At 44.8% G+C, this 14,810-nt stretch overlaps 1 protein-coding gene and 1 pseudogene across 4 annotated transcripts; both read left to right on the top strand.

Annotated features, from left to right (window-relative positions):
* Positions 1 to 2,897: 2,897 nt before the first annotated feature.
* Positions 2,898 to 6,042, top strand: LOC114861877 (microsomal glutathione S-transferase 1-like). 4 transcript variants are annotated; one of them, XM_029161549.3, is made up of 4 exons: positions 2,898 to 4,459; positions 4,789 to 4,910; positions 5,021 to 5,103; positions 5,686 to 6,042. In XM_029161549.3, the coding sequence occupies exons 2-4, from the start codon at positions 4,794 to 4,796 to the stop codon at positions 5,930 to 5,932; spliced, it is 447 nt and encodes a 148-aa protein (XP_029017382.1). In that variant the 5' UTR covers positions 2,898 to 4,459; positions 4,789 to 4,793; the 3' UTR covers positions 5,933 to 6,042. The 4 variants fall into 4 exon arrangements, with proteins under 4 accessions (XP_029017382.1, XP_029017380.1, XP_029017381.1 ...); XM_029161547.3 differs by having other exon boundaries at positions 2,900 to 4,459; positions 4,792 to 4,910; XM_029161548.1 differs by lacking the exon at positions 2,898 to 4,459 and adding an exon at positions 4,466 to 4,636 and having other exon boundaries at positions 4,792 to 4,910.
* Positions 6,043 to 8,765: 2,723 nt separating this feature from the next.
* LOC129604618 (uncharacterized) lies at positions 8,766 to 14,604 on the top strand (annotated as a pseudogene).
* Positions 14,605 to 14,810: the final 206 nt, after the last annotated feature.

Raw genomic sequence — 14,810 nt, 5'->3', positions numbered from 1 at the left:
TCTATTCCATATTTACATAGTGTGCAACAAGTTTTCTGTGCAAACCGGTACAAGATTTATATTTATTGTGCAATAACCCTTCCAAGACCTCATACTCACTCTACCTGTACTGTACTACGTTGTACTGTGCCAACACAAAGTGTCACAAAGTGTGTTTTTTTGCTTCATGCCGCTGTATTCCTTTTCCCTGTATTCGCTGTTGTGTGAAGTAACTTCCCCACTTTGGGCTTTTCTTATCTTATCTGGTCTTATCTTCAGACACACCGGTACTCCCTTTTTTTGCAGAGCAGAAGGGAGAAAATGTCAAAGCTTAGTCAATGTTTCAATTATTATGTGCAGTATTTTTGCAACACAAATAGTATTAATAAGAAGGCCTTGAGAAATACTTCAGTTTGAAACCATAATTCAGCAATTCATTACAGTAACTTAAGGCTACAATTCATTTTCTGGCCACCAGATGTCACTAATTATACTGTGTTGAAAAGCTTAGTAATTAAGTTAATTAGACTAATTAACCTTTTTTCAATACAAACTTCAGTGCTTCAAAAAAGCTTAATTTGGCTATTACTAGTCTGTGGTGAGAAGAGCATGAACAATGGCATAGCTGCATGGTATGAGGACACAATACTCAGGCGCTGTAAAAAAAGGCATGAGGGCACGTAAGTAACCTGCTGATTACAGGAGCAGGAGAAATCAATTGAACATAAAGCTTGCAACAGACAGGAAGACTGGAACCAGGAACTGAGCCCTTTAGAATAAAAAGTCCAAACAGGAAGTAAACATGCCTATTCTGAAAAAAAAAAAAGAAATTATACGAAGGAGACGAGGAAACAGAGCCAGTAATAGAAAGAGTCCACTGAGACCCAACGCACTTTCTGGCTTCTGACACATTGGTTCATTATTATATATTCTACTGTTTTTTTTTTTTTTCAGATGAAAACAGTGAACAATACAGAACAATAAAGGTTCCTTTTGGTTCCTGGTCATTAATTTGAACTAAAACTACGTGAAAAACAATCTCTAACAAAACCCAGGAAACATTTGTAGGTTGTAATTCATGACGGAGCCAAATGAATCAGGACCCAATGGGTCAGTACTAGTAGAACCTTCGATATCTAACTCCTGCACCACACACTTAATTTCCGACATGATCCCGGTGGACTGGACACAGAGCAGCTGGTGTCATATAAGTTTAAACTGAGAGTCGTCTCCACTGGTTCTGGTTCCTTTGTCAGTCAGTTGTGGATGATAGGGGGCGGATCAATCCTAATTTCGATAATATCGATACCAACTCTAGTATTGATATTGATCAATACCCCAATAAAAATATCAATACTTTGGTTGAATTTTTAATCCTCTGCACTGCTGCCATTTTTACTAACTATCTTGCCTGTCTGCATCTCTAAGTGCCTGTGTGTAAGTGGCGTGCCTGCGCCTGTACTGTATGCCAGAGTGAAGCAGACACACTGTGGTGGAAATTTTTCATAAAGAAGCAGATGAGAGAGTTGTCCTTTTGTGCGATTTATTGAAATAATAAAGAAAATAAAAATAATGGGGAAAGCAAATAAAAAGCATGGATGTTGATCGTGCACATCAACAAACCAAAAACTAGCTGGGGAGATCAGTGCACACACCACGAAGGTGTGATGCAAAGAGCCCACGATCCTCAAGTTGCTTCTGCCTTTTAACCCCTTTCTCTGGCTCTGGTGGAATGTCTCTCTACAGCAATAGAATTGTTTGTGCCACCTAATCTGACAATGTTTGCTTTCTCACTTCTGCATCGTCATGTCTTGTTATCCAAAGGAAGGAACACCGAGCTTTCAAGACAAGATGCATTTGCTTTAACAGCCTTGGGTCTGGTGGGGAGTCAGATAGGATGGAGCCAGAGTCCGGGTGTAAAAGACAAACATATATCATAAATTATTAGTCAGTCAAATGGAACATCAGATGTTTAGACTTGATGTACGACAGCACAAGAGATTAGTTGTTTGTGTGAGAATGTTCAGTTCAGTATTGCACCTAACCAGCACATGTCGACTGTGTTGGATAAGAAACAGCACAAAGGCTAAATTTTTCCATTACAAGAGTCTGGGTGAGAAAGGCTCAGAGTGAGGCTCTCAAATGAGTTATAACTATGTTTAGGTTTAGGAGTAATTAATAAATCTGAGTTATAAACTGCTGCTACTCCTCCATCTCTACCTGTACTTCTTGGAACATGATAGTTGATGTGACTCTTTGGAGTCGACTCATTTAAAGTAACATTTTCATCCTGCTGCAGCCAGGTTTCAGTGAGACAGAACAGATCTATGTGATGGTCACTTATCAAGTCATTTATTAACAAGGATTTAGATGAGAGAGATCTGATATTTAATAAACCACACTTTATTAACTTACTGTTACTTTGTTCTGTAAGAGGAACTGTTTTGATGTTTATTAAATTCTGGTAAGTCACTCCTCTTTGATTTGTTTGTGACTTGTATAGTTTAGGTGGTCGAGAAGCAGACACAGTCTCTATGCGATAACTAAGACTAAGAGTGGGTCGCGGCTGTAGAGAACATGCAGAGAGGCGTGTAAGACTGCGACTCTGCATCCTGGGCTCCACTCTGAGATGTCACGGAGTGGGGAGACTAAGCAACATGGCCATGTTACTAGAAAGCAGAGAGGCTCCGTTCAACGTGGGGTGGACGCCGTCTCTTCTAATCAGCCCAGGTTTTCCCCAAAAAGTGCTCCAATTAGCCACAAAGCCCACATCGTTTGCAGGACACCACCTAGACAACCAGCGGTGGAGCGATGACAGCCGGCTATACATGTCATCGCTGGTCACATTGGGGAGGGGTCCAGAGAAAACTACGGAGTCCGACATTGTTTTGGCGAACGCACACACCGACTCAATGTTAGTTTTAGTGACTTCCGATTGGCGTAACCGGGCGTCATTAGCTCCTGCGTGTATTACGATCTTAGCGTACTTACGCTTATCCTTAGACAGGAGCTTAAGATAAGACTCAATATCGCCCGCTCTGGCCCCAGGCAAACACCTAACTATGACCGCTGGATTCTCTAACTTCACGTTTCGGACTATGGAGTCACCAATGATCAAAGTGGGTTTCTCAGCGGGTGTGTCGCTGAGTGGGGAAAATCTGTTTGAAACGTGAAGCGGTTGGTGGTGAACCGTGGGCGCCTGCCTAAAGCTACGTTTCTTACGAGCCGTGACCCAGCTGCCTGGGACCTGCCGGGGGACTGGTAGCAGCTAAGCTAGGAGGCTCCGCACCGGCTAAAGGGGCCTGGCTAGCTGGCCTGTTTTCTAAGGTGCGAAGCCGAGACTCTAAGTCTAACAACCTCGCCTCCAACCCTGCAACTAGCGTACACCTATTACAGATCCCATTACCATCACTAAAGGAGGCAGAGGATAAGCTAAACATAAGACACACCGAGCACCGAACAGAGCGAGAGGGAGAGGAAAAGGGGGAAGCCATAGCAGGAAAGTAACCTAGGAGCTACGCTAGCGGAGAAAACACTTAGATAACAGTGAAAATTAGCAGGACATTTAATGAAAGGAAAAGATGCTTGAGTGTTACAAGCTTGTTTTGCAACTCTTAGCAGTCGCTACCAGATATAAAACGATAATATTCAGAAAAGAGCGGTGAGTAACGCCGTACACACACAGCGACAGCAAACCTCAGTAACCGGAAGTGACGCGATACGCTTACCGTCAGTCAGCCAACACGCTAAATGCATGAGTTTATTTAATTACCATTATTTTACTCTCCTCCTTTATTGTAATTGAAAATTAAACATAACTTTCACATCGTTTTGTACTATTAATTCAATGAGATTTGAAAAATATTGGATAATAATAATCCTTAGTAATCCTTCTGGAGCAAGAGGAACTCTGTCCCAAGTCAAAATGAAACACAAATGCAAAAAACGAAGAGCTACGCACAGAATACTTTCTGTGGTAAGTGCAGAACCGTGTTTGTTAAGTTTGAAATGAAGGGTTTCAAATGGTTCGTTAAATACATGAATGATTCTTTGAAAAAACGTTAACGCTCCCTCATCCGGTTAGGAAAAAACATCAATACGTGGCCTTATGACCCTCTCACGGTGGTAATAAACTCTAATAAGCTGCGTCTCCATGTCCACGCGCTCGTCATCAAACCTTCGAAACAAACTTACTCCTAAACATAACCTGCTCCAGAGCAGGTTACGTGGACCTGGAACAGATCCGACCCAATAAATTTTATTAGACCTGGTTCAGGTTGAGATACCTTGCCTCTCTTCTGGTTAAAGGTTGTGGTGTAAGCTAACAAGTAGTGAGCATGTGGATTTATGCTTTGTAACTACAGTAAGCTATGTCACCACGCCCCTGGGAGGAAGTAGGTCATAGGTCAGGGTGTGTTTAGGCATTTATTTCACAGATCCAGACTTGCTTCACTTCTGCAGAGTTGCCGCGAGCCAAACGGTGAGTTGAGCTTTCAAACACTAAGTTGTATTTTTTGGACAGTGGATGATTAAAAGACACAAGAACCTTGGTACTTTATGTAATTGTAACTAAAGCCTGTAGTGGAAGTGGAGCTGTGTTTCTTTTCTGTCCAAACTCTATGAAAACCATAATGGACTTGTGACTTCTCTTTGAGCAGTGAGTTTTTGACTTCTAATCTACACACAGGTTATGAGTGCATAGTATAGTATAGTGTATAGTAGTATGCTGTACACTGGAGCAGTTTGTTGTGTAAGTTTGAGTGTAACTAGCTCCTGTTTGTTTCTTTTTGTGTTGTGTCCTCAAACCAGCAGACATGACAAATCTTATAGACAATGAGGTTTTTCTGGCGTTCAGCACCTATGCTGCCATCGTCATAGTGAAAATGATGCTGATGGGGCCTCTGACTGGGTACTACCGCATAACTAGAGGGGTGAGTTGTAGCCATAGAATAAGAAATACAGAAAAGAAGGATGACGTCTTAATCCTTCCCACTACAAGCTGTTATTAATGATTACTGTTTTTCTTGTCGCTGCCATTTAGGCCTTTGCTAATGAGGAAGATCTAGGAAAAACTAAAGACAAGAAGTTGCTGAGAACTCATCCTGATGTGGAGCGAGTTCGAAGGTAAGCTGATGGAGAATGTCTACAGTGTGTGGTAGACAACAATGTAATATGTTTATTATTTAGAAACGTTATTTCGACTCATCCTCAGAGGAACTACATAATAAAGCACTGATACTACATGTCTGCACTAATAACAAATCCACAGGTACAATAGATTATATGGATTATTATTGACACAGAATCTTAACTATAAATGGCAAAATGTGAGTGAAGATTCTTATTATCCAGGTGAGGTTATATTTTGTAACAGGACTTTTGCTTAAAAGTAGAAACAATGTCCATCTAATCAGTAAATGTCTTTAGCCTGAGGAAAGTAACACATTCTTCCTGCATTAGGTTTTACATCACAGCTGTAGAGAACAGGTTCAGTAGGTGGACGAAGCTGGGTGTAAGTAGGTTAAGCATTCAACTACCATGACTCCTCCTCTATCAAGCAAAAACTTTCAGGCATCTCACCAGACACCTATTGAAAACAAGGAAGGCCTCACTATAGCACTAGTTCCAGCAGGATGTCTAGCAGGTGCAGGAGCTCTAAGCTGCATCAAGTCCATTAGGTTCTGACTCTGTGTTCGTTGTATTCAGGTGCCACCAGAACGACCTGGAGAATGTCCTTCCCTTCGTGCTCATTGGCCTGCTCTACTCCCTGACGGTACCTGAGCTTGGAACTGCTCTGCTTCACTTCCGCCTCTTTGTGGCGTCTCGGATCTTCCACACTGTTGCCTATGTTGCTGCGCTGCCCCAGCCCTCTAGGGGTCTGTCCTATATACTGGGCCTGCTGATCACCTTCTCTATGACTTACAGAGTGCTCAGCATGGTCCTCCTCCTTTAGAGGCACCTGAATTGTAGCATCATGAAGCCTGACAATGACTTTAACCTGTACATTCTCTTTAGAAGTATTGATGGAAAATTCATTTTTAATAAATGTCTCCATCAATGTTGTGTTGGTGTAATGTCTTATCTTTATATACAGTTTACAGTTAACATGTCTAAAATAAGCTTCTTCTTTACCATCTTCACTTTTAAATCAGTCATCCTTGTTGTGAGGATCCACAATTAATACGAAGCTGTAAAGTGTCTGAACTAGTGAATAATCTACAGAAACCTTTCATCAATAGACAGATGAAAGAAGTGAACCAAGTGTTACTGAAGTTCAAGGTTCGTCCCATGTTTAAACAAGCTCAGGGTAAAATCCAGGAACTCACTTCTTACCAAAACCTTTAGTTTGTACTTTATTTATGATGATTCCAAATGCAAGTTGCACACAGTGAACATTTGCTCATGTTCAGTGTTATCTTCGAGATAAGTGACAATTCAACTGAGTTAAACACAAAGTACGTTAGGAAGTTAATGTCTTATCAGCTATTTTGTACATAAGATGGCCACTCTTCTTTCTAATCTCTAATTGGTTTGGTTTTTTTTAATCTGCAGCCTGCAAAATCCAAGCAACTGTGACCCATTAAAAGCCTGAGCCAGGACATGAGCCGATATGTTGACCAGCAGCAGAGCAGTGACTCTTTAAACTGTTATTGTAATTGAGTCTTTATTTGGTTAGTGTCTGTGTATGCTGTGCTTCTGAATAAACTAGACTTGCCAAAGTTAAAGGAAGAACAAACCACAACTCTAGACTTATTGTTGTCTTTGGCAGAACAACATGAAAATGCCAAAATAAAAAAGCGCCAGGGCCAGATGGATTTCCAACTGAATTTTTTTGCATGCTGGCACACAGCTTTTACAAAATGGTATTTAAATTTAAACAACAGCATTGATTCATTACCAATATGAATTTTCATTACCAATATGAATTCAGACTTCATAAGCCTGATCAAAAAACTAGAAGAGGACCCTATGCTGCCATCAACTTACACACCAATTTCACTAATAAATGTAGATTTAAAAATAGTGTGTAAAGCACTTGCTAGAAGATTAGAAAATATCGCTCCAAGTATAATTCACTCTCATCAAACAGGCTTCATTAAAGGTAGACAGTCAACAAACAGTATAAACAGATTAATCAATTTAATTGATTATGTCATCACCCATAAACTAGAGTCAGCCCTTGTCTCCTTAGATGCAGAAAACCTTTCGATAGAGTAAACTGGAAGTTTCTTAGCCACTCTGCATAAATTCGGCATTGGCAAATCATTCATAGACTGGGTCTAAATATTGTACAGCTCAGGAAACACCACAGTGAGAACAAATAACCAGACCTCACCAAGGTTTAATCTGCATAGAGGGACCAGACAGGGCTGCCCACTTTCTCCATCACTATTTGCAATATCTATTGTACCTCTAGCTGCAGCAATAACTTTAATGAATAACATCTCTTCTACCACACTCCACTCCGGGAACTTTAAACACTTCGGCATTGAATTGCCGTCTAGGCTATCAGAGCTAATGGATCTAAACTACAACACAATTATTAAAACAAATAGAAGCCAACCTCAAAAGATGGCAGTCCTTACCCATTTCACTTATGGGAAGAATTGCCACCATAAAATCGATGATCCTGCCAAAAATTAATTACATATTCTCAATGATTCAGACTCAGCCAGGTCAGGTGTGGTTTAACACATTAGACCCAAACATCTCACAGTTTTTGTGGAAAACCAATCCACCACGAATTAGTTTAAAAACTCTTCAAAAAATCCAAACGGCAGACTAGAACTACCTAACTTCAACCACTATTTTCTTGCCAACAGACTGAGCCATGTTTACAAATGGATAAAACCCATGCCATCAGAACTCCGTATGGATAGACATTTGAACAAACATTTTGTGGAAATATTAAAGTTGCAGATCTACCAAATCCAAACAACATAGTTGCTACCAGAGCATTAACATAAGATCATCTCTGACAGCCTGGTGGGATTTTCTTAAAATTAATGGATCTTTGCTTACTCCTAAACACATCTCTTTGGAACAATCCAGACATCATACAAAACAAAAAGGCAATACACTTTCCAACTGTCAGGCCCCTGTGTTCACACCCTGTTTTATTGTGAAGCATTTCCGGTTTCTAGCCTCATCCCGTTAGCTCCAGCCTCACTTCCGGTTGTCATTACACACACCTATCTTGAATCAGGCATCACTCACCTGTGTACTTAACCACCACCAGTTCCCATAACCTGTTGCCAGATCGTTGAATCCATGACTTCACTTTCCAACATTCTCTCGTTGAGATTACCTTGTTGCCGACCTGTTTCCGTGTTCCTGACTTCCGCTTCTCGTCTGATCCTGACCGGTACTGTAAACCCGTTGTCTCTGTTGCTGAACTCTGCCTGTTACTGGAACTGTCTTAGCCTGCCCATTCAAACCTGGAAATCTGAGCCTCTTGGTTTTGACCCACGACCGCTTTTGGAACCGATCACGCCTGTCCCTCCTGTACTGCAATCCCGTGTTTATCCGTTCATGAACTGGACTGACCACGAAAACTGCAATAAACCCCTGAACTTTACCACCTGTCTGTCGCCTCAACGCTGTGCATGTGGGTCTGATCTCTGCCAAAACCTGACAGAACGATCTGGCCCGACAAGGACCCAGCCAGCGTTGAGACCCTCCGTGCTGCTCTCCTTGCTCAGGGACAGCCGCTCAGCGAGCAGGAGGAGAAGACGAATAACGCGCTGCAGAAGTTGGCGGACTGAGCTCTGCGGCAAGAAGCAGCCATGACTGACTTGGCGGGGGCGGTGAGTCAGCTAGCTCAGAGCACAGCTGGTGAGAAGATGCCGATTCAGGTTCCCGTAGCCACTGCCGCGGCAAGTGCGACCCCTGCGGTTCCCGTGGCCGCCACCCCGGCTTCCGACGCTCGCCTGGGAGCACCTACACGGTTCTCGGGCGAAATCAACCAGTGCGAGATTCACTTTGAGTTGCACTCACCTGCTTTCCCTACAGAGAGATTGCGCGTAGCCTACGCCATTTCCCACCTGACAGGTGAGGCGGAGGCGTGGGCGACAGCAGAGTGGCAGAATGGTTCTCCCTGCGTGGCCACGTTCACCTCCTTTTCGGAGGCTTTAAAACAGATCTTTCAGGAAATCATTCCGGGACGCGAAGCTGCACAAAGACTGGTGAACATCTGACAGGGGAGAAGAACTACGGCCAAGTACGCCATAGAGTTCCGGACCCTGGCGGTGGAGGCCGGCTGGGACGCCACAGCCCTTGGGGATGTTTTCATCCGCGGATTATCCCACCGGGTTAAAGACTGCCCTGGCAAGCTGTGACCTACCCAGTGCTCTGGACGAGCTGATCGCGTTGGCCATACGCATTGATCGCCGGCTGGCGAACAGCGAACGCGAGCATCACGGTGAGGAGAGGGCGAGTGGGCCACATCATTACCAGGTCCAGAGTCCAAGGAGACCGCCGAGGGAGACGGTTGACCAGCCTTTTCAGAGGAGCACAGGAGAACCTCCAAGGACAGAGGAGCCAATGCAGATCGGGCGCGTACGGCTCACCGAGGAGGAAAGACGCAGACACTGCACCCAACAGTTATGCATGTACTGTGCACAGGCAGGACACTTTGCTGCAAGGTGTCCGCTAAAAGACCAGGCTCATCACTAGCACGGAGGATAGCGATGAGCCGAACCATTCTCGGCAGTGCCTCCACACGGTCTCTTCCAACTGTGACGTTATTTTCTAATACCCGCTCGGTCCAGCAGGCGGTGCTAATAGACTCTGGTGCGGACGCCTGATGGACGCAGGGCTGGTTGATCGCATGGGCATCCACACGGCACCGTTAGCGTCACCGGTGGGGACAGTGGCGCTGGACGGCCGCAGATTGTAGTGAGTCACGTACCACACTGCACCTGTTTCTATGACATTTGCTGATGGACACTCAGAAAGAATCACGTTTTTAGTTGTAGAGTCTTGTTATCACCCCATTATTTTAGGACACACCTGGTTAAGGAGACACAATCCCACGCTGGACTGGAGGAGCGGAGAGGTGCGCGAATGGGACCTGGAGTGCCGGAATACCTGCTTCCAGCCTATCACTGAGCCAGAGGATCCTCAGAGCGTGTTGTGTATGGAAGGAGGAGAGGAGGCAGACCTTACCGGCGTCCCTGAGTGCTACTATGACCTCTGTATGGTTTTTAGTAAGGTTAGAGCCACATCTCTCCCACCGCACAGGAAACATGACTGCGCTATTAACCTGAGGCCAGGTACGGCGCCACCCAAGGGCAGGCTTTTCCACCTATCACCAAAGGAACAAACAGCCATGAAAGAATATCTGGATTCAGGACTCTCATCAGAAATCATACGGCCTTCCTCGTCACCCGCAAGAAGGATGGGTCATTAAGGCCATGCATAGATAATCGTGGGCTGAATGACAAAACCATTAGGGACTCTTATCCACTACCACTATTGTCAGCTGTGTTTGAGTTGCTTTAAGGAGCCACCTGCTTCACCAAGTTAGATCTCTGCAACGCATACCACTTGGTGCGTATTCGCGAGGGCGACGAGTGGAAGACGGCCTTCAATACGCCCAACGGACACTACGAATACTTGGTTTTGCCATTCGGTCTCACAAACGCACCAGCTGTCTTCCAATCGTTTGTCAATGAGATATTGGGTTCTATGATCAACAGCTTCGTTTTCGTGTATCTGGATAATATCCTAATTTTTTCCCGCTCCAAGGAGGAGCACATCTCCGTCAGGTGCTCAAACGATTGCTCGAACACAGACTATTTGTGAAAGCCGAGAAATGTGAATTCCACGTGGAGACCGTGGCATTTCTCGGCTTCATAGTGTCACAGGACCGAATCCAGATGGATCCGGCCAAAACGCGGGCGATGGAAAAATGGCCGGTTCCCCAGTGCTGCAGGGATGTCCAGCGGTTTCTGGGATTCGCCAACTTCTACCGCAAGTTCATCCGACGGTTCAGCAGCATCGCGGCTCCACTGCATGCCTTAACCTCCGTCAGGTCTCCCTTTAAGTGGACAGCGGACGCAGATGCAGCCTTTCGGCAACTGAAAGAGAGCTTCACATCAGCACCCGGACACGGGAGGACAGTTCATCGTGGAGGTGGACGCCTCCAACACGGGTGTAGGAGCAGTTCTTTCCCAGAGAGACCCAGCCGGAGGTAGGCTCCATCCTTGTGCCTTTATGTCCAGGAAATTGTCGCCAGCGGAGAGGAATTACAGTATCGGGGACTGGGAGCTGCTAGCCGTCAAGGTGGCGCTCGATGAGTGGAGACACTGGTTGGAGGGAGCGGAACAACCATTTATGGTGTATAAGGACCACAAGAACCTGGAGTACCTGAGAACCGCCAGACGACTGAATTTGCGCCAGGCCAGGTGGGCTCTGTTTTTCAGCCGTTTTAACTTTCACCTCTCCTATAGACCAGGTTCTAAAAATACCAAGCCCGACGCACTGTCTTGACTCCACGAGGCACCGGAAGAATCCACGGAACCTGAGACCATTTTGGAGTGCCTGCTGGGGCGGTTTCCTGGCCGGTGGAGCGTCACGTCAGGGAGGCCGTACGGGACCTTCCGGTTCCACCAGCATGCCCTCCTAATCGCCTATTTGTCCCACCTGATCTCCGGGTAGAGGTCATTCAGTGGGCACACGCCTCTTCGGTTAGCGGTCATCCAGCCGCTCCACGGAAAACGTTCAGGGTTGGAGAAAGATTCTGGTGGCCGTCCATGAAACGGGACGTGCTGGAGTACGTCGCCGCCTATCCAACCTGCGCCATGGGTACCTGGCACGCCTCAGCTCAGCCAGGCCACGACTGGAGGGTCTGGATCTGTTCCCTCCTCCTGAAGCCTCCCTCCGCCCGCCCTGGCTGGGGGGGTTTCCGTGGGCGCTGTGGAAGATGCCCTAGGGGGGGAGGGGTATTGTCAGGCCCCTGTGTTCACATCCTGTTTTATTGTGTAGCATATCCGGTTTCTAGCCTCATCCCGTTAGCTCCAGCCTCACTTCCGGTTGTCATTACACACACCTGTCTTGAATCAGTCATCACTCACCTGTGTACTTAACCACCACCAGTTCCCATAACCTGTTGCCAGATCGTTGAATCCATGACTTCACTTTCCAGCATTCTCTCGTTCAGCTTACCCCGTTGCCGACCTGTTTCCGTGTTCCTGACTACCGCTTCTCGTCTGATCCTGACCGGTACTGTAAGCCCGCTGTCTCTGTTGCTGATCTCTGCCTGTTACTGAAACCGTCTTAGCCTGCCGATTCAAACCTGGAAATCTGAGCCTCCTGGTTTTGACCCACGACCGCTATTGGAACCGATCACGCCTGTCCCTCCTGTACTGCAATCCCATGTTTATCCGTGCATGACCTGGACTATCTGTGACCACGAAAACTGCATTAAACCCTTGAACTTTACCACCCGTCTGTCGCATAATCATTGTGCATGTGGGTCCGATCTCTGCCAAAACCTGACACCAACTTGGCATATCAAAGGAATAACACATCTGAAACATATTTTCACACGAGACAAGTTTACCTCTTTCGAAAAATTGGTGTCCCACTATAAAATTACCAGTGCTTTCCTAAGTGCTTTCTCACCAACAAAAGTTGACCCACGATGGTCTGCTGTGACCTCGTGTGCTGTCTCTGTGACTGCTGCAGCTCTGCCTGGGGGGTTCTGTGTGGGCGGCTTGGGTCACGTTCAAGGCTGATGGCGAAGCACCTAGTAGCTCAGTGTTCCAACATCCACAAACGGCAACCACTATCAAAATTTGAGATTGACGAGGTACAATACAAATGATACAGCAAAGAAATTTCCTGGAACCAGAAAATGTGCACGAAGCCCCAATGAGCACAGACACTGAAGAAAAAACTGAAGGAAGAAAATATGCCACTTGTGGAATGGTACCTAAGTCATGCTAATGTCATGAAAAGATCAGATCAAATCCGGCAGGAGCGAGGCATCGGAACTTTGCCGCTCCATCTGTATATCAGTGTAAGTAACTAGTCATATAATAAAGAAGTTGAAAGCAGAAAAAATGCTATTAAAGCTAAAGATTTTATTTGGTGTTTTTATTGTGAAAGGATTTGGAGGAGGTGAATGTGCTTAATAGCTAAACTATAAAATATTTTTTAACTAGTCACAGTTACCAATTCAAAAGCAAAAAAAGTGCTATTAAAGCTAAAAATTTGGATTGTTGCTTTTATTTTTAAAAGGATATAGAGGAAGTATGTGATTAATTACTTAATCAAACAGTGTAATGTACTAAATAGTAATACAGATGGTGCGGTTCATTTTCGCTGATTTCAGTCGACTGTCAGTGCCCTTTTTTACGCTAATCACTGATAATACATTGTTTGGTATGGCAGACAGACAGACAGACAGACAGACAGACAGACAGACAGACAGACAGACAGACAGCTGCCAAACTACCTTCTGTAGGTTTATCAGTTACTGGCTGTATTAGGTTGAGTCGCACTTTGGCAGATGTCAGACCCACATGCACAGGGCGGACAACAGGAGACACGTATCGTAGCGTAGAATTCTCAGTCTTTATTCCACAATGGTTAGTACAGACGGTCCAGGTCATACACAGAAAAATCTCGAATGGGACAGGCAGGAGTTCGATAACAGTTCGACACGGCAAAGGTACCAGGTAAGGAGCAGGCTTTCTCAGGGTCAGACAATCGGATACATTACCAGCGTTCTTCTAAGGCAAAGGTACAGGCAGGGCTCTAGCAGAAGTCAGGGACAGAAACACGATCTCGAACTAAGTAGACAATCAAAAGGTATGCTGGAATGTGGTGGATATCACGCAACAATCTGGAAGAGGTATGAGGTGAGTGCCAGAGCCTTTATACCTAAATTGATTGCATGATGGAAACCGGCTGCGGGGTCATGTGACCAGGGGCGACCCCGGAACAAAAACACAAAGACAGGAAACCGACAAAATAAAGCAGGAAATATAAAATGACCCCAGGAACCATAACATTTACTAATGTACCTAATGAAATTCTTACAGATGGAGCGGCAAATTTTCGTTGCCTCGTTGCTGCAGGATTTCACACTGATCTTGTCATGACATTAGCATGACTTAGGTACCATTCCACCAAGCCCACCAAGCACATTCATGCACCAGGTGGAGCAGTGATGTGTAAACCAGGCCCACAGGCAGATTAGAAGTGAACAGAAATGAGCGTCTTAAATGTAAAGTAGTTTATAACTGAATATAAAGTTATTTATGTCTAAGCAAGTAGAAAATTACAGGTGTTATGAATACAATGACCTTTAGTCAAACATTCAGTCAACATCCACATGGATATTTTATTTGTTTTAATTATACTGTAATGTTTGTATTACTGTATTGTAATGTTTAGCTCTACATTTACTGGCATTTTTTGATAACTGACAAATACCAAAAGCTTCCTTAGTCTGAGGGAAGTTCCATATCATCCTCCAGTTTGGCTTCACTTCACACTTGCAAAGAACTGGCTCGTTACGTGAACAAAAGACACAAAAGTGAGTAGGTGTGATGAACCCTCCCCCAAGAAGGACACCAGACTGAAAGAGTTGACATGACTCAACTTCCACACAACTTCACCTGAAACATAAAAATCAAATATATTTGTAAACTGCTTAAAAAGAAAATTCTTCATGGATCCATAACTTTAAAGGTTTCACTCAAATCAAGGCTCTGTTAACATAATGCTGTATGAAGGAATTTAGTTACTGTCTATACAGTAGGTCTCCCTCAGAGGACCAACAGCCTGGTGGTTAAGGCACAGGAGCTCCCAGCTAGAGA

Source organism: Betta splendens, chromosome 9 (genome assembly GCF_900634795.4).
Source record: "Betta splendens chromosome 9, fBetSpl5.4, whole genome shotgun sequence".
In the NCBI taxonomy this organism is placed as follows: Eukaryota; Metazoa; Chordata; class Actinopteri; order Anabantiformes; family Osphronemidae; genus Betta; species Betta splendens.
Note: the sequence above shows the minus strand (reverse complement) of the source record. Positions and strands in the feature narration are given on the sequence as shown.

What these genes read in the sequence shown, in the direction of transcription:
- LOC114861877 (XM_029161549.3), top strand. Translation starts at nt 4,794, where the DNA reads ATGACAAATCTTATAGACAATGAGGTTTTTCTGGCGTTCAGCACCTAT. An exon ending in ACTACCGCATAACTAGAGGG is followed by an intron (nt 4,911 to 5,020) that starts GTGAGTTGTAGC and finishes GCTGCCATTTAG; the next exon opens with GCCTTTGCTAATGAGGAAGA. An exon ending in GATGTGGAGCGAGTTCGAAG is followed by an intron (nt 5,104 to 5,685) that starts GTAAGCTGATGG and finishes CGTTGTATTCAG; the next exon opens with GTGCCACCAGAACGACCTGG.